At 40.0% G+C, this 26,592-nt stretch overlaps 3 protein-coding genes across 5 annotated transcripts in view; 2 read left to right on the forward strand and 1 right to left on the reverse strand.

The window, feature by feature from the left end:
* Window positions 1-17,903, forward strand: part of LOC131016908 (uncharacterized) — a 1,184,262-nt gene extending 1,166,359 nt beyond the window's left edge. Inside the window, exons 1-2 of one of the 3 annotated variants that reach the window (XM_057945709.1) lie at window positions 11,570-11,804; window positions 16,131-17,903. In XM_057945709.1, coding sequence (XP_057801692.1) covers window positions 16,158-17,255 — 1,098 coding nt within the window. In that variant the 5' untranslated portion in view covers window positions 11,570-11,804; window positions 16,131-16,157 and the 3' untranslated portion in view covers window positions 17,256-17,903. Of the gene's footprint in view, window positions 1-11,569; window positions 11,805-16,092 lie in introns of those variants that run through there. The other 2 variants (XR_009099253.1, XM_057945710.1) reach the window with 2 other exon arrangements.
* Window positions 144-3,159, reverse strand: LOC131016808 (putative late blight resistance protein homolog R1B-23). The gene is made up of 2 exons (XM_057945550.1): window positions 2,717-3,159; window positions 144-2,633 (listed from the first exon to the last, which is right to left on the reverse strand). Exons 1-2 carry the CDS (start codon window positions 2,996-2,998, stop codon window positions 207-209), a joined length of 2,709 nt encoding a protein of 902 aa, XP_057801533.1. The 5' UTR covers window positions 2,999-3,159; the 3' UTR covers window positions 144-206.
* Window positions 17,904-20,829: 2,926 nt separating the features above from the next.
* LOC131016784 (putative late blight resistance protein homolog R1A-3) overlaps window positions 20,830-26,592 on the forward strand; it is a 32,765-nt gene continuing 27,002 nt past the window's right edge. Inside the window, exon 1 of the mRNA XM_057945509.1 lies at window positions 20,830-21,126. Coding sequence (XP_057801492.1) covers window positions 20,893-21,126 — 234 coding nt within the window. The 5' untranslated portion in view covers window positions 20,830-20,892. The remainder of the gene's footprint in view (window positions 21,127-26,592) is intronic.

Below are 26,592 nucleotides of genomic sequence, written 5' to 3' on the forward strand. Positions count from 1 at the left end.
TAAAATAGATTAAAAAATAAGGACATAATAGGCAAACTAAATTTGGTAAAACCAGACACTTTTATAGTAGGTATAGATTATAGATACTAATTAAACATATGATTAATTATGTTGCTAAAAATTAAATATAATTAAAAACAAGCTAAATATAAAGTTATATGGAAAATTAATCGCTCAAATTAGTATTCCCACAATTGAATTCCTCATCACATCAAACTATATCCGAATACACGAAAGTTGGGAGTTGCCAAGCTCTGCAGTTCTTGGCTGACGTTGAATGACTTAACTAGAACATGAATGGATGGCTCTCCTTGTAATTCCTCTTGTTCATCTACTATCTTTTTCAAAGACACAGCCATTGATTCACTGCACCCCACCAATTCAATTGATTTGAGGTTTGGTATTTCTCCAATTTCGGAAGGGAACTCGTCCAACGACTCCATCCATGAGAGATGAAGTTGCTCAAGGCGTGGCAAGCAGGAGCCCTCTAACGTCCAACATTCCATATCCGCACACGCCCCCAAACTCAAGTATTTGAGGCACGGGAATTGGCCTTCAACTATTTCCCATCTGCGTCTTGCAAACTGCCCTTTATACAGTGTGAGCTTCTCAAGAAGTGGTAACGAACCTATCTTTTCCAGAATTTCCTCCAAATGGAACTTTCCGCACCCAAGACACAGGTTCTTGAGTGAGTGCGGGAAGCTAATACTCTGCAGATACTCATCATCACTTCCATCATCAATAATGCACGTCAAGCTTTCCAGCTTACTCAGACATTGAAGATAGCTGAGGCACTTCACTCTGTCTCTGTCCATTACTTTATGCCTGTATCTTATATACAGTTTCTTGATATTGGGAATTCTCTTAACCACTTCTTCATTCAAGTTGAAATCAATCACTCCTTTGAGCGTCTCTACATTCTCCATCATAACATCACTATCCCCGCTCAGAGGATCTGGGAGATACATTCCTCCTAAACCTACGATCTCCAAATGCTTAAGCTGATGCATTTTCCAAATTTCTACTGGTGCAGTCATAGGTTCACCCCAACAAGAAACAATTAGTGTGTCTAGATTCCAGAGCAGACTAATTGAAGAAGGGATTTGGAACCCCGAACGAAATCTAGCCGAAAGGTACCTCAAGTTCACCATTTGAAACACATTTTCATCTAAACACCCTCCGGAATACTTATATGTACTCAGTATTGTCCTCAAAAATCTGAAATCTAGCAATTCTGGAACCGTATCACCATGACATATGAAAGAACGAGCACGTGACGACATAGTTTCCATGGCATCCCGGACTGTCATAGCTGAAGTGCTTCTGGGAATAACAATCCGGCATTGGCTATTTATCCCTCGAGGATAATGTTGCCCTAAGACATAATAAAACCTCTGCTTTTCAGCTTCTTGAAATGATAGATCTCTCAGTAAATCATGCATTTTGCAGTACTTTATATTCCCAACTGCCCCCAACTTATGAACTAGAATGAGGTTTCTATCGACTAGCTCCTTCAAATACACCTTGGCAATTGTTTTCGAGCTTTTATTGATTATTGGTTTAAGAAAGCCTTCAGAAACCCATAACCTCATGAGTTCTGCAACCCTAATTTCCTCATCTTCCTCAAACATCCCCATGTACAAAAAACAAGGCTTCAGATAGGCAGGCAAATGGTCATAGCTCAGTTTCAATACTCTCAAGAAATATTCATCATTTTCCGAATTCACTATTGAGCTTAAGTTTTTCTCTATGTGCTCCCAATACTCCAATATAAGTTCGGACTTTGCCAAAAGACCCCCAATCACAGCAATCGACAAAGGAAGTCCCTTACACTTCCCCACGATCTTCTTTCCGATTTCCTCAAGTTGAAGAGGAAAAACCTCATCCCCAAATACAGTTTTGGAGAACAAACTCCAGCTACTAACATCATCTAAAAATCTCATATCAAGGCTGTTGGAGTTTGTCAACTCAGTAGCCAAATTTGAGAGCCTGGTCGTTACAATTACTCGACTCCCATCATTGTAATCGGGAAAGAAAAACCTCATCTTGTCCCACACCTCTACACTCCACATATCATCCAATATTATAATATACCTCCTACCGTATAAATACTTGTACAAGTTTTCTCCCAATTCGTTTTCGTCACTCAAGTCATTCCTCGAATCTTCGCTCACTTGGTGAAGAACTTCTCTAAGCGTTTCTCTAACATTATAGGTTTGAGAAATTGTAGTCCACCCACGAATATCAAAATGTTGCTTAACAAGGGTATGCTCAAATATATGTCGGGCAAGAGTGGTCTTACCAATCCCGCCCATCCCTGTGATTGGGATGATTTGGCGGTTACGGTTCCCTCCAGTGAGCCGATCCAAGAGTTGAAGTTGCACGTCATCAAAGCCCACCATCATGCTTTCCTTCACATTGGAAGAGGATGTCAAGGAGCCAGCATGAGTCGAGGAGACCTTTCTCTGCAGCTGAGCTTCGGCTACAATCTCCATGGCTTCCTTCTTCATCACATTCATTTCTTCTATCACTTGCTGTAGATCTTCATAGAAGTCGATGCAACTGACTTCCTCTCCAGAATTCACTTCTTCAGCCGCATGAGCTGCATCTACAACATAGCCTTGGAGAAATTCCTGCAAGAAGGTAATTAATAATTTGATTTAGAGATTCATTTCTTCAATCACTTGTCGTAGATCTCGAAGTTGATGAAACTGACTTCATTGGGACTAGATCTACCCAGTTTAATCACGTTCACAATATGTGATTCGATAACATCTTCAACCGCGTGAGCTGCATCTACAATACGCATCTCCAATGGATCAGCTTCATCTCCGTCAGCAACAGGGGACTTATAACCTTCAAGAAATTCCTGCAAAAATATAACAGTTTGAGTGAGAGATTCAACTTGTTGTTTGTCGATGGAAATTGGAGGGGAATGGTGATGCTCGATTGTATCGATGATATGCATAACAGAAACCAAGGCTGCATATGCTGCCATGATCCAAGGATAAACAGTGTATGTATATTTTTCAGAGAATTTCGGACAAGAATTTGATGGAATCTTAGTTTAGCTTCAGAAAAACAATGTGTAAAATGGCTATATCAGAAACATTATTGCCAAACAGCTAAGATAAGATAAAATATGTGGGTTGAGACTACAGTTTACTAGTCGTTGATGTCGCCTAGTTTTTCTTTTTAATATTTTATTTATTTTATTATTATTTTGCTTGGTTTATCAGGTAATTGTTTCGTAGTATTTTTGTTTGTTTGGAATTCTATCCTTCACCTTATTGGCTTATTCCCTTAAAAACAGAAGGATCCATCTAGTCTTAAGTAGTAGATGCACAACAAAATTCGAAATTAAAAGATATATTTAAATAAATAAATATAAATATGAAATAAAATCAACATATTTTTAAAATCGAAAAAGGTAATGCATTTGGGCGTGACTAATATGATAATGAAAAGTATTAATTAACAATGAAAACCATTTATTTATTTATTTAAATAGAACACACTAATCTTTTGTCTGTTGGTAACTTCACCTTTTTCGGTCCCATAATTGATCTTGTTCTTGAAAATACTATACACAAATGACTATTTTTTTGCTTTTGATAAGAATGATGATATCATTTTCACAAATAAAATACTATACACAAAGTACATTTGAAAGAAAAATAATTGGTTGCACTGCTTCACTTTGCTTGCTCTTGTTTTTAGCCTTTAGGTGAGTTGGATATGTTGCAATATGATAATGGAAATTTCACGTAAGTATTTACTAGCTATGAGAAAAATTCAACCTGATTGGTTGGAACTGAGTAGTTCGATAACCCGATAAAACCGACTTGAGTTTGGTCCTTGCTTAATCTTGGTCGGAAACCAGAAGAAAAAACGAGGCATGGCTCCAAATTAATATATAAATTGCCTATTATCTCTATTATATATTTAACTTTAAATATAATTATATAAATTAGACATTATATATCTAGAAGAATATAATAATTTATTAGACGTTACCTTAATCCAAATTAATTTGATTTGCATAATATGCCCCTATTTTCAAATCTATTTAAAAGATAATAATGTAATATCATATTATCATTATTCTAATCTATTTTATTTAGTATCATAATCATGAACATCAAAGAATTCAACTCCAATCACAATTCTGAAGAAGTTCGATTTATCTATTTATAACATGTAAATCTATTATTTAAATCTAAGACATTAATTAATCTTTTGAATACAAATTTATTATATGAATTCAATATATATATAAATAAAAACTCAACAAAATATGTATGCTGTTAAGTCCACTAATTAAAACCTAAATCTATGTATACAAAAAGATTCGAAAAATACATAAACACATTGAGGAAATATGTGTTAGTGAGATAAGTAATATCAAATCGCAAAAACTTACATGCGGGTGACCGAATACTATGCGGCCACCCGCCTACTAAAGGTATATATATATATTTCAAGAGAATTAAACATAATCACATGGTGGCGTAGTGGCATGAGACTCATAGTGACTCACTTCATGCAGGTTTCAAGTTCAAAACCTCTAACCCCCTGTTTTTTTTTTTCCTTTTTTCTTTCTCCTTTTTTTTTTACATTTTCGGGATTTTGTTTTTTTTTTCTTTTTCCTTTTTTTTTTTTTTACATTTTTTGGATTTTCTTTTTCTAGTTTTGTTTCTTTTTTTATACGTTTTTTTTTTCCTTTTTCTGTTTTCTTTTTTATTATTTTTTTGCATTTTTTATATATTTTCTTTTTCTTTTCTTTTCAATGATTTCTTCTTTTTTTTTTTACTGTTTTTCTATTGCATTTTTTTTTAAATTTTACTGTTTTTCTTTTGCATTATTTTATATATTTTGTTTTTTTATCCTTTCGGTATTTTCTTTATTTTTCGTTGTTTTTTTTATTTATTATTTTTCTTTTGCTTATATATATATATATATGTGAAAAATGTAATATTTTTAAAATATTACATTTATTCATTACAATAATTACTTTTTATAACGACAATAATTACTTGAGAAAAATAACTAAAAGTATAAGTTCTCGTGAGTAAAAATAGCAATTATCGTGAACAAATGTTTCAAAATTATTACATTTGTTTATGATAATTGTTACTTTTATTTATTAGACCTTGTACTTTTAATTATTTGGTTAAGTAATTATTATAATAAGAAAAAGTAATTATTGATATGAATAAAAGTAGTGCTTATTTTTACTCATTAGAACTTATATTTTTAGTTATTTAGTCAAGTAAAAATTATCCTAATAAAAAGTAACCATTGATATGATGAAAGGTAATATTTTAACAAGATAAAATTTCTTCACAATAATTTTTATTTTTATTCATAAGAACTTTTATTTTTAGTTATTTGTTAAAGTAATTATTTTTATAAGCAAAAGTAAGTATTGATGTGAAGAAAAGTAATATTATTTTCACTTTCTATAACTTTTATTCTTAGCTATTTGATCAAGTAATTATTGTCGTAATAAAAAGTAATTATTGTTACAATGAAATGTAACGTTTTTAACTTATTACATTTATTAGGATAAATAAAAGTGAATATTTCCATTAGAGTTTAGTATTCATTATTTAGGGTTCAATATTCAAGGGTTAAGTTTTAGTATTCAAGGTTTAGGGTTTAGTATTAAGTGTTTAGGTTTCAGTATTCAATGTTTAGGTTTTTAAAATATTGAATGATGGGTAATACTTATATTCACATAAGTATACATTTAAGTATGGAAATGTATATCTTAGGATAAATAAAAGTGAGTATTTCCATTAGGGAGAGTAAATATTTTCATTTGGGTTTATTATTGAATAGCTAGGGTTTAGTATTCAGTGTTTAGGGTTTAGTATTCAGTGTTTAGGTTTAAAAAATATTGAATGATGGTTAATACTTATTTTCACATAAGTAAACATTTAAGCATGAAAATGTATATCTTAGATAAAAAAAAAGTAAATATTGTCATTCAGGTTTATTATTGAATGGTTAGGGTTTAGTATTCAGTGTTTAGGGTTTAGTATTCCCTATATAGAGTTTAGTATTCAGTGTTTAGGGTATACAAAATATTGAATGATAGGTAATACTTATATTCACATAAGTGTACATTTATACACAGTAATGTATATATTAGGATAAATAAAAGCGAATATTTCCATTAGGGTTTAGTATTCATTATTTAGGGTTTAATATTCAAGGGTTAGGGTTTAGTATTCAGTGTTTAGGGTTTAATATTCAGTGTTTAGGTTTTAAAAATATTGAATGATGGGTAATACTTATATTCACATAAGTATACATTGAAGTATGTAAATGTATATCTTAGGATAAATAAAAGTGAGTATTTCCATTAGGGAGTAAATATTTCCATTTGGGTTTATTATTGAATGGCTAGAGTTTAGTATTCAGTGTTTAGGGTTAGTATTCCATGTTTAGGTTTAAAAAATATTGAATGATGGTTAATACTTATTTTTAGGTTTAAAAATATTACCTTTCTTTATAATAATAATAATTATTTATTATTATAACAATAATTATTTTTTAGTACAACAATAATTACAATAAATATAATATTTTTGAAACATTAAATTTCTCCATATCAATTATTTTTTTATTATATCAATGATTACTTTTAATAGACATAAATAATAATATTATTATTTGATCAAATCAAATAATTATTATTGTAAGAAAAAGTAATTATTGATATGTATAATGCTTTATATTGAATGAAGGTAAATATTTATATTATCATAAGTATACATTTGTGCGACAAAATGTATATCTTATGCTTATTAAAAGTAAATACTCCTATTAGGGTTTAGTGTTCAGGTTTTAGGGTTTAGTTTACAGGGTTTAGGGTTTAGTTTATAGGATTTAGGGTTTAAAAAATATAATACTTTATATTAAATGAAGATAAATACTTATATTTACAAAAGTATATATTTGTGCGAATAAATGTATATATTATGCTTATTAAAAGTAACATTTACTATAAACAAATGTAATAATTTGGGGTGACGGATCAAATGGGCGCGGGTCAGGGGCGCGGATCCGGGTCAGGGTTGGAGCGCGGGTCGACCCGGCCGCATCCCATACGGGTGCCCTCACCCAAGTCCACCTCATATCAAATAATAGTGTATTGTTGTCCTCCTAGGGAAATAAAACTAGTAAAATTAAATTACATAAAATTTTTTATTGGAAAAATATATAAAGGCAAAAACTTGGGTGAGCTGGGCACGAGTTGGGCGCGGGTCTAAGGCCAGTTGAAAAATACAAATAATTAAAAGTAATTATTATTGTCATGGAAAGTAAAACTGAAGTAAACAGTTGAAATGAGTGAATGAATGGAAGTTTTTGAACTCTTGTATCTATAGATGCATGTATCTATAAATTCATCGTGACTGATGTTACTGGATATATATATCCTAATGATGATAAACCAAAGACCTCTTTCTAAGAAGAGACTTTGGTGCCTCAACTTTACCATAAGCTAAGTCTCATGATATCATTTTCTGTTGGTAAGTTCTATTACGCTCTTCATGATATCATATTTTGTTGGTACATATAAGTTCAATTATGCTCTTCATGATATCATATTTTGTTGGTACATAAGTTCAATTACGCTCTTCACGATATCATATTTTGTTGGTAACGATATCATATTCTGTTGGTAAGTTCTATTATGCTCTTCACCTTATTTCTGTTGTGCCTCACACTTCAAATGTTCACTAGCTTTAATGGTCAATGACTATGCTAGATTTTTTTTATTTTTTATTTTGATAAATTACACAATTAATAAAGAAATTTAATGATTGCATCACAGTGAACTCGAACCCAGGACATCAGTATTTGTGCATTAACCACCTACCGCTAGGCTAACACACGCACTGATACGAGCCCATCTACTAAAACTCAGCCCGAAGACACCGAACCCATTACTGTGGATGTGGAGGAAGAGCCCAGCCTAGCCCAAAGTCGACCCCATAGAGAAATCCGAAGGCCCGTACGATATATTACTTAAATGGGCTGCTATTTCTTTGCTTAGCTATTTTGTTGGGCCATGCCTAAGCCCATAAGATTAGGTTTAATCTCCTTTATCTTCCAAGATAAGCTTCCTGCTCCCTCATATATAAGGATGAGGATTGTATTTGGTAGGTATCAGAAAAATTGTAATCTTCTTTTGGCTTGTTCTTGCGTGATCGTAAGAATTTGAAGGAGTCTCACGTTCTCTTAAACGTGATAATTAATACAAAGCGTATTATTGGTGCTTTCATTGCTGTTCTCATTTTCATTGCTGTTCTCATGGCCCCCGACGTTCCTGATTGGCAAGCGCCGCTAACCGCCGTCCAGAAACAGATCGACGAACTAGTGGCCCTGTTCAAGAATTCCCACACTTCTTCAACGTCTACCAACACCGAACCCCATGACAACACCACTGCTCGTGCCCCAATTGTTCGCCTCGATGTTCCTCGTTTTGATGGCGATGACCCTCATTCTTGGATTTTCAAGATCGAGCAATACTTTTCCTATCATCACACCCCCGATACTCAACGCCTCCAAATCGTCGCCTTTTACCTCGATGGCAAGGCCTCTACTTGGTTCCAATGGTTGCAATCCCAAGGTCTGCTCTCGACATGGTCCGATTTTTTATCGCGCGTTCGTTCTCGTTTCGGTCCTTCCCAGTTTGAAGATCCTGAAGGTATGTTGGCTAAACTTACGCAACACGGTTCTGTCGCCGATTATCAGTCAGCTTTTGAGTCCTTGATGGGTCGTACTAACGGTATCTCGGAGCCCCTCCTCATCTCCTTTTATATCTCGGGTCTCACACCCTCTATTCGTCGAGAGTTACAATTGAATCGACCTGCTACTTTGGACGAGACATTTGCTCTTGCTCGTATATTCGAGAGTAAACACTTCGACGATCATTCTAATGCTCGTGGGCTTGTTCGGCAGTTTTCTCGGCCCCTTTTTTCGTCGTCACCGCTACCGCGTGCAACTCCACCATCTCCACCCCCTCATGTGCACGCCACCATCCCCAGCCCGCCTACGGTGCCCCAAACATCGTCGGGCCCAGAAATCAGCAAATCACCTGCTACTAGCGTGCAGCACAGCTCACCCATTGTTCCCATTCGGCGTCTCACTCCAGCCGAAACCCGTGAGAAACGTGAACGTGGGTTGTGTTTCCACTGTGACCAACGATGGAATCCCTCTCATCGTTGTAAGAATAAGGGCATGGTTATGCTTCTGGATAGCGATGATGTCGATCCAATGCCAACCGATATTGTCGATTCTGCTCCTCTGACTCCGGTACAGGAAGATGACGTTATTTTTGCTGATATTTCTACTCTTCACTCGCTTTCCGGCGCTGCTCAACCTCGTTCACTACGCCTATGGGGCAGTAAGCAGAACCAACGCTTTCAGGTGATGATTGATAATGGCAGTACTCATAACTTTATTAAACTTGACCTTGCAGAGAAACTTCAATTATCAGTTACTCCTATCACGAGTTTTCGAGTGTATATCGGTAATGGTGATTCCATTATTTGCCACCACAAATGCACCGGTGTTACACTTGATCTCCAGGGGACAATGTTTACTTTGGATTTGTTTGTCCTCCCAATCCGTGGCCCCGATATTATTCTTGGTATGGAATGGCTTCAAGAGTTGGGCCGGGTTACTCATGATTACAGCTGCAACCGTATGGAGTTTGAGTGGGATGGCCACACTGTTACTTTAGAAGGCGACACCTCTCTCAATTCTCGAGAAATACGATTCTCCATGCTTGAGTCTTTTTTTCAATCTCACGAGGTTGACTCACTCTATGAGCTTTGGATGGTCCATTCTGCAACTAAGGATGTTTCCTCCACCACAGCCATTGACTTCCAGCATATCCCTCTGGCTTTCCACAATATTCTCCATGAATTTTGTGATGTATTCGATGAACCGCGTAACCTCCCACCTCATCGCCTCTTCGATCACCGTATTCATCTTGAACCCGGTATTAAACCTGTAAATGTCCGTCCATATCGGTACCCATATTTTCAAAAGAATGCAATGGAACGGTTGGTGCGTGACATGCTCGATCAGGGAGTAATTCGCCCAAGCCATAGCCCATTCTCATCCCCGGTACTCTTGGTCAAGAAGAAGGATGGCTCCTACCGTTTTTGTGTTGACTACCGCGCCCTCAATGCTGTTACAATCAAGGATAAATTTCCTATTCCTACAGTGGACGAACTAATTGATGAATTAGGTAGTTCGGTGGTTTTTTCTAAGCTGGACTTGCGCGCAGGTTTTCACCAAATTCGAGTTCACGACAAGGATATTTTCAAGACGGCTTTCCGTACTCACGAGGGCCATTTTGAATTCCTTGTCATGCCGTTTGGTTTGACGAATGCTCCATCCACGTTCCAAGCCACCATGAATTATATTCTCAAGGATTTTTTGCGTCGCTTTGTCGTCGTTTTCTTTGACGACATTCTTATTTATAGTCGATCTGAGGCAGAACATATTGAGCATTTACGGGCGGTGCTGCATTGCTTAAAGTCTAATCATCTTTTCGTGAAATTTTCGAAATGCACGTTTGGCACTCCGTCAGTTGAATACTTAGGGCATATTGTCAGTGCCGGTGAGGTGCGTGCTGATCCATCTAAAATCGATGTTATGTTAGCTTGGCCCGAACCCACCTCTGCTAAACAACTTCGCGGTTTCCTGGGTCTAACTGGATATTATCGAAAATTTGTCCCAAATTATGCCTCTATTGCTTCTCCCCTCACTGATCTACTCCGCAAGGATGGTTTTGTGTGGTCTGTCGCAGCTTCTTCGGCCTTTTCTACCCTCAAACAAGCGATGGCTTCAACACCCATCTTGCGTTTACCAGATTTTTCCAAACCTTTCATCATCGACACGGATGCTTCTGACGTGGGTATTGGGGCAGCCTTATTGCAAGATAATCTTCCCATCGCTTATCATAGTCGAAAATTAGGAATTCGTCTCCAACACGCCTCCACATATATCAAAGAGTTACATGCCATTAGTGAGGCAATTGGTAAATGGCGTCAATATCTTTTGGGACGTCGATTTACTATATGCACTGACCATCATAGTTTGAAGGAGCTTTTGAAATAGCAGCTTCACACCCCGGATCAACATCGTTATATTCGCAAACTATTGGGATATGATTTTGTTATTGAACATAAGCCAGGAAAACATAATATTGTGGCTGATGCATTATCTCGCGCCCCCGAAGGTACCTCGAACAGCAACAGCGCGACTAACCCAGCATCTGCTTCGCCAACTCTATCCTTACACGACGCACCTGACGCCTTCACACCGCTCTGTCTCACAATCCAAAGTATTCCCGTCTCAACCTTTCTTGAGGACTTGCGCCGCGCTAACCGGGAGGATGCTGAATTCCTCTCTTATCATCAACAGCTAAAAAATGGAGCGTTACCCCCTGACTACGTTGTGGTTGATGACTTACTCACATACAAGCATAGGTATTTCCTTACTCCGTCTTCCCCATTGAAGCTGTTGAAAATACTAAATAATCAAAGTCAAGAAAAACAACATCTAGAAGTAGAAATATTTAGCAAAGTCAAAAGAAATATTTTGTATGACTTTAGTGAGATTATGCATGACTTTGCTACATGTTTTACTCTATAAATAGGTATCATTGTAATACAAAGAACATCAAGCAATATCAAGAAATACAATTACAATCTTTAGCTTCTCTTTCTCTATGCATTATGATAATACCATGTTTTAACATGGTATCAAAGCTGGTTTAATTCTGGGAACTCAGAAATCATTCATCACGGTTCCAAATACCTCAAATGTCAGGAAAGATTCAAGCCACAAACCCATCTAACATGGTATCAGAGCAGGCATGATTCTGGGAACTCAGAAATCATTCATCACGGTTCCAAATACCTCAAATAAAATCGGCCTTCTCAAAAATGAGAAGGGAGGCTGCCCGACTACAGATTTTGCAGTCGGCAACCAACCGCTTCAAAACCAACATTTCATCATCGGAAGAGACCGGGACCGAACTTACCACCACATTCCGCCCTGCAACACGGCCGGAAGTGCGGTTGCAACAAATCACCGCCGATAGAAGCAAAGAAGGCGGAGGAAAGAACCCAGGCGTCTCGGTCGTCGCTGCCGCCCAATCTTCGCTGCCGCCGCCGAATCATTACTACGGCGTGGCTAACTGTCAAAAGCCTACCGGAGCAGCGGCGGTGGCTGCGGGAGCAGCGGAGGCGGCCACAAATCGGACATCTCCGGTTGGGCAGAAGAGGGTAGAGACGCAATTAATGGCGGATGCAGCACTGGAACGGCTGCTGGAGAAGCTCCAGCAGCTACTGCTGTACGAAGCCCAGTTGGTGAAGAACGTGAAGACCCAACTGGAGAAGCTGGAGATGAATCTCCGGGTCTTTAGAGCATTCCTTGCAGATTCCGCGCAGTCGGTGAAGGACGACGACGACGCCGTCTTTGAGGAGCTCGTCCGCCAGGCAAGTGACGTCATTTACGAGGTGGAGGACGTCGTTGATCAATGCCGCCGCCGGAGCCAGAACTCTGCGGCGGAGCCGGCGAAATCGAAGGGCTGTGAAGAATCCAATGTGATGATGATGAATGAGAGAGAGGCGGATGGAGAAGGAAGGGGAGGCGGATGGAGAAGGGAATTAGGTATAGGGTTTGGTGTTTTGACACTAAACCCTCATTCTTCTCTTTATTTGCAAAAGATACCCCACCCTTTAAAATCTGCCCCCCTAAGTTTTCAAAAATTACAGAAACACCCCAATCTTCTACATAATACTAAAATTACTTCCGCTGCATATCAAATCTCTAGTGATAAACAAGATAGAGATAAAAGATGGATTTTTGATTGAACAAAATTTCAAAATCAAAATGAATAACTCCTAAATACGAGTATAAACTATTTAAAATTTCAAAATCAAAATGAAGAACTCCTAAATACGAGTATAAACTATTTAAAATTTCAAAATCAAAATGAAGAACTCCTAAATACGAGTTTAAACTATTTAAAATTTCAAAATCAAATGAATCATTTGATTTTCATGCATTTATCGACCGGATATTGCATATGCTGTTGGGGTTGTGAGTCAATTCTTGCACCAACCACAAGCCGACCACATGGAAGCTGCGCTCAGAATTATGAACTCCAAGAGTTTTTTCAGAAGTTCTTGGCAAGTTGAATATCGGGAATCCCGTTACTCAACTTGAGGGGGAGTGTTGAAAGTAACACTACAGAAGTCAAGATTTGCATTCTACAGAAGTCAAGATTAGCAAGCAGCAAAAGTCAGAAAGAGGAGAAGCGTGCCTTTATTTATCTGTCAAAGATTTACCACGGATCCCTTAATCAAAGGGATCCTGGTATGACTTTAATATCATGTAATACATTATAAAGGATGATTGTATTCTTCAGAAAATATCAAGCAATAAGCAATACAATAAAAATCATCTTGCTTCTCTCTTTATCTTTCTCTATGCATTATGATAATACCATGTTCTAACATGGTATCAAAGCCAGGTTTGGTCTCAAGCAATAAGCAATACAATGTTCTAACATGGTGTCTAATGCTTTTTGGATCGTCTCAAGGTTTGGTCTACTGTATCCGGGATTGGTACTAACTAAGGTAGTTAGTACTCTCCACACTGCCACCTGGAATGATTCACTCAGTAATTTATTTCTGATGGAAGCAAGTGAAACAGAGCCGATACACTCCAAATCGCATAAATCTTCACCATTGTCCAGTTCCTCTTTCACAACATCTGACAGCCTTTTGATACCTAGGGCCTTAGACACCCTCTCTGGAAGATCTTGGTGAACAAATCTGATTCTGGAAGTGTCAATATGTTTAACATAATGGGAACCACGAGAATCAATATAAACACAAGATTTTGCATGGACAAGCCTGCATCCGTCATCAGGAACAATTGCTTCAGAATCCCAGTTGGAGATGCCTAGGCTGTTCTTCTCATCGCAAATGAAATGTAAAATTTCAAGTGCAGCACGTAATTCATTTGGATTCAGACGCTGATAACCACAAACTGTTTGAAGATCTGACAGAAGATTCCTTGCAGAAGCAACAGACAGTGAGTCTTGCAGGCCCAAATCCCGGAGAATCTTCACATAAGGGAGATATGCTGAAGGGAGCTCAAATGCAAATGGGGAAAGATTTATAGTCAAACGGGCAAAAAGAGAGCTTGCTTTCACCAGGCGGGTACCATTTGCAGCTGGCAAGAAAGCTACTTGCTGCAGCTTTGCAATATCTGAAGAAGAAAGGGAGCTCCAAAACTTGTCCAGATACCTCAACACCTCAAGTGCAGCTTCATCAACTGTCTTTATACCTGATATAGCAGGCCAATGAGCAAGGGTGTCCTCACCACCGTTTCTTCCGATAATCTGAAGGTGCCTAAGTACACATGAAAAGGCTGGAGGACTCGACAGTTGTAGTGGTCCCCAAGCATACTCAGGTGGTACAACACTCTGTATTGAAAGAATTGGAGCACAACTCCAAGCAAGAGGCCAATCCTTCATCAGTATGGCTTCAGAGTAGGATGAAAGCACTCTATTCCCACTTCTTTTGCCACCTATGTTGGGGAATCCTTTTTCAGCTGGAATACAAGCAATTTTTCCAAGGAGATTGCAGAAGTTATTTCCATAAAGAACAGCAAAATTAGAGAAAATTGTTTTGACCAAAGTTTCAGCCAACACCCAAATCTCAAAAGATACTTCATTCTTGGGATTCCAAACACTTAGTTCATCGGGAACCTTTATATCTTTCATACATTCAACTCCAAGATACTCCACTCTCTTTGCACACTCAAGAATAACATCTGCCTCAATAGAAGTTCGGAGACCCACTTTCCGCAAAATCTGAAGCCATCCATCAGAAATGAACCGCTCTCCTGGGAATTTTTTCCTCACCCCAGAAAATACAGATGTCAATAAAGCATCGCCAGGGTCAAATAGATCTGGGGGTTTACAGAGATTTTCAGACTGTTCATCAGCTGTTTTGACAAATTTAGAGTCTTTAAGAACCTCAATTACAGATGAATCCAATTGAAGATCTTTCCAGTTTGTGTACAAATATATCATTATATCCTCCTGCTCAAGCCGAGGTTTATGTTCAAATCCAGGTAATCCAAATTTCACAAGAATCTGCTTATCATCAAATTCGGGGATTCCAAGTGCTTGAAGTAAAGAACTTTCAGTAGAATCGGCATACTTAGAGAGACACCTATCTTCAGATGGTTTGAGAAATGTTTTTGAAGAGATCATGCAAAGATCCTCATTTTCCAATTGGGTATATGTCCCACGAACTGTTCTATAGATGGGAAGATTACGTAGCACTTCGAGTTCTTCCCTTCCATAATTAGAACTACCAGAGGAGAAATCAGTAGAAATTAAACTGAAGAGCTGATCTCGTTCAGATGCTGAAAAAGATGTAAGTCGAGGAAAATATCCAGCTCGTTTAGCTGCTACAAGTTTGGATGCTATAGTTCGCCCTAATGACTGCCCTTCTAATGGCAAACATTTTGATGAGGTAGCACAATCCAGGTAATTAACATCAAAAATGGGAATATTGTATTGATTAAGCAGCGAAAACAACCAAGGGTACTTCTCGTCTATAATTTTATATGACAATAAATATTCTTGTATTTCATGAGAATCAGAAGAATATTCAGATTGACCAGCTTCAGGTTGATCTACTTCAGGAGTAGTATTAGAAATCGCCAAATCCCTACTTCGGGGAGGAACAAATACAAGATGACATTCTCTCACGCGACACAAGATTGGGCGGCCAAGAAAAGCAGGAATAATGGGCCAATCAGAAAAAAGAGAGATGTCTTCGGATGAGCTATGGAAGATTTTCCAGAAAAGTCTAATCCACTCTGAAACGAATCATCATCGTTCATGGTATTATCATAATGCATAGAGAAAGATAAAGAGAGAAGCAAGATGATTTTTATTGTATTGCTTATTGCTTGATATTTTGGATCGTCTCAAGGTTTGGTGCAAGAATTGTATTTCTTTGATATTGCTTATGATAATACCATGTTCTAACATGGTATCAAAGCAGGTTTAATCCTTGGAACTCAGAAAAAAAATGCCTCACAAGAATCCACAGCCATCAGCTATCTCAAATCAGCAGCCCACCATTCAGGCGGCAGCACCAGTTTCTGGTTCAAGTGCTCAGAATCAAATAAGAAAACAGCAGCTTAACCAACCTATGCCTTCATTGCTCACGCAATCACAACAACCTCTGTCAAATACAGGCAGCCAATATTTACCCCTCCAACCACCACTACCACAACAACCAAGGAGCCACAGAACCAAAGAAATCCCGGCTCCCTCAGCGGAGTCGGCGTTCTCGAAAGTGAGAAGAGAGGCCGCCCGACTACAAATTTTGCAGTCGGCAACCAACCGCTTCAAAACCAACATTTCATCATCGGAAGAGAACGGGACCGAACTTACCACCACATTCCGCCCTGCAACACGGCCGGAAGTGCGGTTGCAACAAATCACCGCCGATAGAAGCAAAGAAGGCGGAGGAAAGAACCCAGGCGTCTCGGTCGTCGCCGCCGCCCAATCTTCGCTGCCGCCGCCGAATCATTACTACGGCGTGGCTAACTGTCAAAAGCCTACCGGAGCAGCGGCGGTGGCTGCGGGAGCAGCGGAGGCGGCCACAAATCGGACATCTCCGGTTGGGCAGAAGAGGGTAGAGACGCAATTAATGGCGGATGCAGCACTGGAACGGCTGCTGGAGAAGCTCCAGCAGCTACTGCTGTACGAAGCCCAGTTGGTGAAGAACGTGAAGACCCAACTGGAGAAGCTGGAGATGAATCTCCGGGTCTTTAGAGCATTCCTTGCAGATTCCGCGCAGTCGGTGAAGGACGACGACGACGCCGTCTTTGAGGAGCTCGTCCGCCAGGCAAGTGACGTCATTTACGAGGTGGAGGACGTCGTCGATCAATGCCGCCGCCGGAGCCGGAACTCTGCGGCGGAGCCGGCGAAATCGAAGGGCTGTGAAGAATCCAATGTGATGATGATGAATGAGAGGGAGGCGGATGGAGAAGGGACGGGAGGCGGATGGAGAAGGGAATTAGGTATAGGGTTTGGTGTTTTTGACACTAAACCCTCATTCTTCTCTTTATTTGCAAAAGATACCCCACCCTTTAAAATCTGCCCCCCTAAGTTCCAATAAAATACGAAAACTACCCCGAGGTTTTATTAAAAAAAAAAAAAAAAAATCAAATTCAAAACAAAACACTCCTAAATACGAGTATAAACTATTTAAAATTTCAAAATCAAAATGAATAACTCCTAAATACGAGTATAAACTATTTAAAATTTCAAAATCAAATGAAGAACTCCTAAATACGAGTATAAACTATTTAAAATTTCACAAGTTGAGTATCGGGAATCCCGTTACTAAACTTGAGGAGGAGTGTTGAAAATAACACTACAGAAGTCAATTCTTGCACCAACCACAAGCCGACCACATGGAAGCTGCGCTCAGAATTGTGAGATTCTTGAAAGGAACCTTTGACTATGGAGTACTGTTCAGGAAAATTGGACATCTCGAGATACAAGCCTACACTGATGCTGACTAGGCTGTAAACTCCAAAAGTTTTTCAGATGTTCTTTCCAAGTTGAGTATCGGAAATCCCGTCACTCAACTTGAGGGGGAGTGTTGAAAATACTAAATAATCAAAGTCAAGAAAAACAACATCTAGAAGTAGAAATATTTAGCAAAGTCAAAAGAAATATTTTGTATGACTTTAGTGAGATTATGCATGACTTTGCTACATGTTTTACTCTATAAATAGGTATCATTGTAATACAAAGAACATCAAGCAATATCAAGAAATACAATTACAATCTTTAGCTTCTCTTTCTCTATGCATTATGATAATACCATGTTTTAACAGAAGCAACATCTATTAAAGAAATTCCATTGTTCTCCCATTCATGGTCATGGAGGTGTTAAAAAGACGTTAGTAGGCATTTCCTCCCTATTTTATTGGCCGCACATGCGTCGTGACGTTGAGAATTTTGTCCGTGCTTGTGAGATTTGTCAACAGGTGAAGAACCTAACAACTGCCCCAGCGGGACTTTTGCAGCCGTTACCTATTCCAGCCATGGTTTGGAACGAGCTTACAATGGATTTCATTACTCATCTACCTGCCTCTCATGGTTATTCGGTTGTTCTTGTCGTCGTCGACCGTCTAACTAAGGCCGCTCACTTTGGGCCTCTGACCGCGGGGTTTACAGCTAGCAAGGTGGCTCGCTTGTTCACTGATATGGTTATTAAGCTCCATGGATTCCTATATTTTTAAGCAAATTTTGGGCTGAGCTCTTCAAGCTTAGTGGCACTTCCCTGAAGCATAGTTCTGCTTATCACCCCCAAACGGATGGCCAAACCGAGGTTGTGAACCGGTGTTTGGAACAATATCTACGCGCCATGACATCTGAACGTCCGGCGCATTGGTCAGATTACTTAGGCTGGGCCGAGTTTCACTATAACACGAGCTACCACTCAAGCATTAACATGAGCCCGTTTCAAGCTGTCTATGGTCGCCTTCCTCCTCTTATTCCACGCTACACACTTGGCTCCACCACCGTTGATGCGCTGGATGCGTTACTCCTTGATCGTGACCGTTTGTTGACAGATTTGAAGTCTTATTTGTCTTCTGCACAGCACCGTATGCAACAACAAGCGAACCAGCGACGCCGTGATGTTGAATTTAGTGTTGGTGACCTCGTATGGGTCAAATTACAGCCCTATCGTCAAGTTTCTGTTGTTCGCCGTCATGCTCCAAAACTGGCCAAGCGCTACTTCGGACCATATCCTATTCTTGAGAAAATTGGAGTTGTTGCATACCGCCTCGATTTGCCTTCGAATAGTCGCATCCACCCAGTTTTTCATGTCTCCTTACTGAAGCCTTTTGTTGGCACTGCTACCGCTCCACTTAACCCACTACCAGTTGATTCAATGGGTTTGCCGACTTTACTTCCGGTTGTTGTCATTTCTTCTCGCACTATTCTCCGAGATGGCAAACCTGATACTCAGATTTTAGTTCAGTGGGAGGGTCTGCCACCTGATGCAGCGACGTGGGAATCTCTTGCGTCATTTCAAGAGTCTTTCCCGAACTTTCACCTTGAGGACAAGGTGGATCCGCAGGGGAGAGGAGTTGATACGAGCCCATCTACTAAAACTCAGCCCGAAAAAACCGAACCCATTACTGTGGATGTGGAGGAAGAGCCCAGCCTAGCCCAAAGTCGACCCCGTAGAGAAATCCGAAGGCCCGTACGATATATTACTTAAATGGGCTGCTATTTCTTTGCTTAGCTATTTTGTTGGGCCATGCCTAAGCCCATAAGATTAGGTTTAATCTCCTTTATCTTCCAAGATAAGCTTCCTGCTCCCTCATATATAAGGATGAGGATTGTATTTGGTAGGTATCAGAAAAATTGTAATCTTCTTTTGGCTTGTTCTTGCATGATCGTAAGAATTTGAAGGAGTCTCACGTTCTCTTAAACGTGATAATTAATACAAAGCGTATTACGCACACTATGTTGGATTTTTTTAGTTTGGTTCATAGTTCATTGTGTTCTTTGAAATGTTTTAGACTAATCAACCTTTTTTTTTTGTTTAATTTGCATTCTACTAGAAAAATGAAGAGTCAAATAACTTCTTTTTGGGCATCATAACTTTTTCTCTTATTTTCTTTTCTAGGTGACCCACAATTACAATGATACGCATTTTTCAAGTTTTTTTTGGGGCTTTTGATTGATACAAATTGGACCATTTTTGCACAAAGATTTTCTTTCTTTCTTAATTTTTCTTTATCTTCTTGATAGCTGAACACCAACACTATCACATGTGTTAATCTTTCTTCATCAGATTTTTCCATCTTGGTTTTTGCAAAGAGATGGCTTATGCTGATTATTGGAGTTCTGGCACGTTCTTACCGATGGCCCCCCACCCATGTGATTATTGGATCATAGCGAAAGAAGATAATGCATATTTGGATCCTAGCCAAAAAGGAGATACATATCTGGAACAATGAAAAGCGTTAAGAATGAAAACACACACTCATTCAAGTAAAAAAAAAAAAAAAAACACTCATCTTCTTCATTTTTGCTTTTTTTTTTTCTCTTAAAGGAGGATATTTTTTTTATGGATCGAACTAAAGTGAACAGCCACTTGCATTCTTTTTTACTTTTGGAATCTAAATTGTTGAAACTGAGGGAAGCACGAACATCATCTTAATGAGTTTGGATTAATAAAATGTTTCAAGATAGTCTTTATTTGCATATTTATAGGCCATAAAGTTGCTTGAGATCCATAATCATCTTTCTTGATTCAAATGCATATTTAATTTTAGTGGATATAAGCAATATGAAAACTCGAACTGGAACCGAGTAAGAGTTCTCCAACGACTAAGAACTCGAGTCGTGACTTCGTACTCGTATAATAATAACTCATAATAAACAAGCATAAAGCACAAAACAAACACGATATGGTTACTCAGTTGGGTGATAACACACCTATATCAGGGGAAGCATTTCACTAAATTCTTTTATCTCCTTTTTTTATCTTTAGTTAAAAAGAATGTGGGTGTGACCCACGAAAATGATCTGTATTCCACATGCTTTTTGGCTTTTGGGAAAAGTAGAACAATTTCACGAAAAAGTGATTTTTTTTTTTTTTGACTATCTTCTTCATTCTATTATTCTCTATGTAGATAATCCTGTTGTTTATTCTTCCTTCAATCTGCTTACTAAAAAAAGAATTAAAAGAAAAAGAAAACAAATAGTTTCCTGCATCATCAGAGATGGCCTATGCTGCTCTTGTCTCCCTCACAAACACCATAGATCGATTCCTTAACAGCAATCTATATTCCATTTCTGTTGAAGAAAAACAACAAATTACATCTCTCCTTGATTATGTTACTCCCTTTCAAGACTTCCTCGATAAATTTCCAGACAAATTCAAGAGTTTGGAAGGGCGAATGAGGGAAGTGGCAAATGAAGCAGAAGATATCTTAGAATATCTTGTGTTGGAAAAGGTTTTCTTGTCCTCATCTGGACTTGCACCGCCCGACAGGGTTAGTGATGATGAGAAGCAGGAGGAAGAGGAAGAGGAGACTGAATGCTATCGAAGTTCAAAACACGAACTCCAGATGGAAAGGGTGATGGAGGAAATTGCTTTGATTGCTGCACAAGTGAAGGAAATCAAGGATAGCTCCAGCAGCAAAGACGTTGAACGTGGTGGTGCTGATACTTCTGCTGCTCCTACTTCATCATCAACTGATCCATCCATCCACAAAGATTCCATGGTTGGTTTTGAAGATTATGTGTTAGACGTGAAGGATCGCCTCTGTGGAGAGCCATCCCAACTCCAAGTCATCCCGATCTGTGGGATGGGTGGCATCGGCAAAACTACTCTTGCCAGGAACGTTTATGATGATCCATTAACGGTGGGCCATTTTGTGATTCGTGTTTGGGTCACAATATCACAAGATTACAGTGCACAGAGAATTCTTTCTAGCCTTTTGGAGTCCTTGAAGGAATACAACACAGGTGGATTGGGAAAAAGTGATGATGAAAAAGTGCACAAAATTTTAATGGGCAGGAGATATTTAGTTGTGATGGATGATATGTGGAGTGGTGAGGCATGGGATGTCGTCAGAAGGGTATTTCCTGATGATGGCAACGGAAGCCGTGTTGTGCTAACCACGAGGTTGTTTGAGGTGGCTTCTTATCCGGATCCATCGAACAGGCTTCATGAGATAAGCCTGTTGAATGCAGAGTGTGGATTGTTGGCCCAATACTCTTTATTTTCAGCTCAAGCCCAAACCAAGCCCATCTCCCTAAATAATCCCAACCCCTTTTCAGCCAAACCCTTAATCCCTCACTTCCCTTGCGCCGCTCTGTTATCTCTCTCTCTCTCACCTGCGCCTTTCCATTTCCCCTCCACCGCCCGACTCCTCGGTTCTCCTTCCGCCTTCAATTCTCCCCCTCCTTCCCGATGTCTCCCTTTACCTTCCTGATCTGTCCCCAGCTTGGTTATAAGGCACTCGATTGTGGGAAGTTCCGTTCAAGAGGTACACAACGTTGAAGGCTCTGCTATTCCTTCTGTGTTTCCGGTCTGATCGCCGGTGTTGTGGCTGTGAGGAGCGGGCTTCCTGCAGTTGAGAGCATTATCACCGGATTCCTGTGAAGGTCTCCTGCTTGGTGATATTGCTGAGTTCCCTGTGTCGCCGGATTCCTGAGAAGGTTTCCTGTTTGGTGACGGAGCTGTGTTCTTTGAGTCGCCGGAGTCCTGTCCATCGGATTCCTGAGTTTGGGCGGCTGAGATTAACTGAGTTGGGCTCCGATTTGTGTTCCGCTTCCACCTTTGAGCCTTGGTCCTTGAGCTGCCGGAGTGTGTTGTCTCAGTGGGAAAATCTGAGCCTCTGTGTCCGAAAGGGCACACTTTTCCCACCTTGAATCTCCTCTGGACTCTCTTACTTTTCTGTTTTTCTTTTATCTCTTTCTTTGAACTGTTGACTTGCTACTTTTCTGGTGATTTGCAGGTTCACGCAGGAGGAAGAGGAAGTAGAAGGTGAAGAAGAAAAAGAGCAGAAGAAGAAGACGAAGAGGAAGAATCAGTCTGTGGACCTTGGCACTAGAGTGCCGTGTGAAGGCGGCAGGACGGTCGGGAACCAAGCGGTGAACCTCCGGCAAGGCGAAGATACCCAACAGTGGTATCAGAGCCACGGGGACCTTGCCGGGGCTCCCCCCGAACACATCCCTCTCACCCCGCCGCCCTTTGGCTGCGCCGATTCGCTCCCGACGAGCAAGGATTGAGGTAAGTCTGGACTTTCCCCTACCTGGGAATCCAGCTCTGGTAAATTGGCTTAATCACTAAGACTCCTAGATTCTAGTATTGGTGTTGGCTGCTGTTTTTTGTTCTTTTACCTGTTTTTGTCTGGTATCTTGCGATCCTCCCCTTGTGCTTCCGCTTATTGTTCTTCTCTGAGGTTTTCTTGCTCTGGTGTTTTCCTGAGTGTTCTCTGCTCATGTTCTTGTGAACCCTAGCATTCCAAGCTTGGGAGCCTTTTGTGCTCGGACTTTCTTGCTTACGGTCCAGTTCGTCTGGATTTCCCTGTGGGTCTCCTCGTGCGAGTAGCCTGGATAGCAAGAGTAGTCAAGGGTTCACCGGCAGCCCTGAGCTGTTGTTTGCTTTTCTGCTCTGGAAAGTTTCTCTCTGGCATCTTGTGTACCTAGTTGAGTTCTGCTCTTGTTGTTGCTTGTTGACTGTTATTTGTTGGTGTCTGTGAGACTGCTGTCTTGAGTTTTACTGCTTGCAGCTGTTTGAGCTTTTTGTCATCATGAACAACTGCTATAGGTTGTGGGATAGGTCTATCCCTGGGTTTAAAACTAGCATCAGCAGGGATGTGGTGTTTAATGAACTTTTCTTTCCATGTTTGATTGAATCCTCACTTTATGCTGCTCCAAGTGAGGTGGAGAATGTGAATGTTGTTAATCAAAGCATGTATGAGTTTATGTTTCCTCCCCCCACTTTTGCTTTTGAGGTGGATCCCCGACCCAACATGCATGCTGAACCAGAAAACTTGCTTGAGCCTGCTATGAATGAACCTAATGAAACTTGGGCACTAGTGATAAAGCCCACTGAATGTTCTGTTGTTAAGTCCAAATTATGGTTTAAGGTCAAGCATGATACTAAAAATGTCAGATATAAAGCTAGGCTTGTTGTTAAGGGATCTACTAAGAAAGAAGGCCTTGATTGCAATGTGGTCTCTGCTCCTGTTGTATTTTCTGATCATGGTTAAAGTTCAGTTTCTGTACTTGTGTGTGTGGCAAGTTTAGCCTCTGTGGCTGCTTGTCTCTTTCATGTTTTTTCTCTTTTTCTTGCATATTTTCTTTGTTCTGTGTGTTTGTGTTTGTTGAGTCTGTTGCTCTGTCCTGTGTTTGTGTGTTCTGCATGTGTTTTCTTTTGCTCTGAGTGTCTGATCTGTTGTGAGCTCTGCTCTGGTCTGTTTGTCTCTTCTGTGTGTGTCTTGTGTTATGTTGCTTGAGTGCATGTGTGTGTGTCTGTTGTGTCTTCAATGATAACCTCTTTTGGTTTGAGAAATGGTGATTTCCCTTGGGTTGGTCTCTGGTGTTGAGATTGAGATTAATATGCATAATATTCTTCTCACCCTCTATTGTCTTGTCTTTGTGATAGGATGATAGTAAAAATGGCTGTGATGATAAATTCAGTTAAAGGCACACACTCCCTGGTGACATAAAGACTATTGTGCCAAAGGTGGATATGTGGATTGTTGGCCCAATACTCTTTATTTTCAGCTCAAGCCCAAACCAAGCCCATCTCCCTAAATAATCCCAACCCCTTTTCAGCCAAACCCTTAATCCCTCACTTCCCTTGCGCCGCTCTGTTATCTCTCTCTCTCTCACCTGCGCCTTTCCATTTCCCCTCCACCGCCCGACTCCTCGGTTCTCCTTCCGCCTTCAATTCTCCCCCTCCTTCCCGATGTCTCCCTTTACCTTCCTGATCTGTCCCCAGCTTGGTTATAAGGCACTCGATTGTGGGAAGTTCCGTTCAAGAGGTACACAACGTTGAAGGCTCTGCTATTCCTTCTGTGTTTCCGGTCTGATCGCCGGTGTTGTGGCTGTGAGGAGCGGGCTTCCTGCAGTTGAGAGCATTATCACCGGATTCCTGTGAAGGTCTCCTGCTTGGTGATATTGCTGAGTTCCCTGTGTCGCCGGATTCCTGAGAAGGTTTCCTGTTTGGTGACGGAGCTGTGTTCTTTGAGTCGCCGGAGTCCTGTCCATCGGATTCCTGAGTTTGGGCGGCTGAGATTAACTGAGTTGGGCTCCGATTTGTGTTCCGCTTCCACCTTTGAGCCTTGGTCCTTGAGCTGCCGGAGTGTGTTGTCTCAGTGGGAAAATCTGAGCCTCTGTGTCTGAAAGGGCACACTTTTCCCACCTTGAATCTCCTCTGGACTCTCTTACTTTTCTGTTTTTCTTTTATCTCTTTCTTTGAACTGTTGACTTGCTACTTTTCTGGTGATTTGCAGGTTCACGCAGGAGGAAGAGGAAGTAGAAGGTGAAGAAGAAAAAGAGCAGAAGAAGAAGACGAAGAGGAAGAATCAGTCTGTGGACCTTGGCACTAGAGTGCCGTGTGAAGGCGGCAGGACGGTGGGGAACCAAGCGGTGAACCTCCGGCAAGGCGAAGATACCCAACACAGAGCACAGCTGGAATTTGTTGAAGCATAAGGTGTTCGCAGATGAAGAATGTCCTTCGAATTTAGAAACTATTGGGGAGGAGATTGCGACAAGCTGCAAAGGATTGCCCCTCGCGATTGTGGTGATTGCGGGGCTTCTATCCACAGTTAGTAAGAATCCATCTTCATGGCAGGAGATTGCAGAAAAGGTGAAGTCTGCAAAAACTACAGAGCATGACCAAATCGAGGAGATACTATCTTTGAGCTACGTCGAATTACCTCAATATTTGAGGCCATGTTTCTTGTACATGGGTTCCTTCCCGGAAGATGATGAGATCCATGTTGTGAAACTCATGAGGTTGTGGGTAGCTGAGGGCTTTGTGAAGTTTTCAATCAACTCCAAGAGCTTTGAAGAGGTGGCGGAAGAGTGTTTAGATGAACTCGTGAAGAGAAATCTTGTTTTGGTCAGAAAGAGGAAATCTAATGGCAGAATCAAAAGCTGCAGCCTCCATGATCTGATGAGGGACTTGTGCATAAGAAAAGCGCATGAAAGTCAGTTTTTCTTGAATCTGATGGATAAGCATGTTGAAAAGGAGGATTTTACAGAAAGGATAAAGAATCAGCGCCGTGTAAGCATTGATTCGTCTCATCTCGGATATCTTTCAAGCGAGGATGATTCAACCATCCATTCCATCAGATGCTCGAAATACCATTTAGTGAAACTGGACTTTGTCAAGGGTGTGAGGTTGCTGAGGGTGTTGGATACGGTACCCGCTGACGTGGAGAGATCACCATCGCTGCATCAACTATGTGAGTTATTTCATTTAAGATACCTTGCTATTAACTATATGGAATCTATTCCTAAGGGATTATCAATGCTTAAGAATCTGCAAACCTTAATCCTCGGTAGAGAAGGACGACACAAATTCGGTGTTGGAGTAGTTTGTAATCTTGTTTTGCGTTGGGACACGCCACAATTAAGACATGTTCACTTTCACGGCACAATCTATTTTGAGGATCCAAGTGAAACAACTCTCTCTCTAGAGAGGCTTCAAACACTTTCCGATGTGTCACATTCAAGTTGCACTGAAAGGATCTTGAAAAAGATCCCAAACCTTAAAAAGTTGAAGATTGATTGTTCTGGGGGTCGTCATCATGAAGATGCAGCTTGTTTGAATGATCTGGTACATCTACACCAGCTCGAGAATTTGAAAGTATATGCTGGTAGATGGGTTCAGTCTCGGCCAAAGCACTATAAGATTACTTATCCTAGCACCCTGAAAAAGTTGAGTTTGATTGATT

This window comes from Salvia miltiorrhiza, chromosome 3, assembly GCF_028751815.1.
Source record: "Salvia miltiorrhiza cultivar Shanhuang (shh) chromosome 3, IMPLAD_Smil_shh, whole genome shotgun sequence".
NCBI lineage: Eukaryota > Viridiplantae > Streptophyta > Magnoliopsida > Lamiales > Lamiaceae > Salvia > Salvia miltiorrhiza.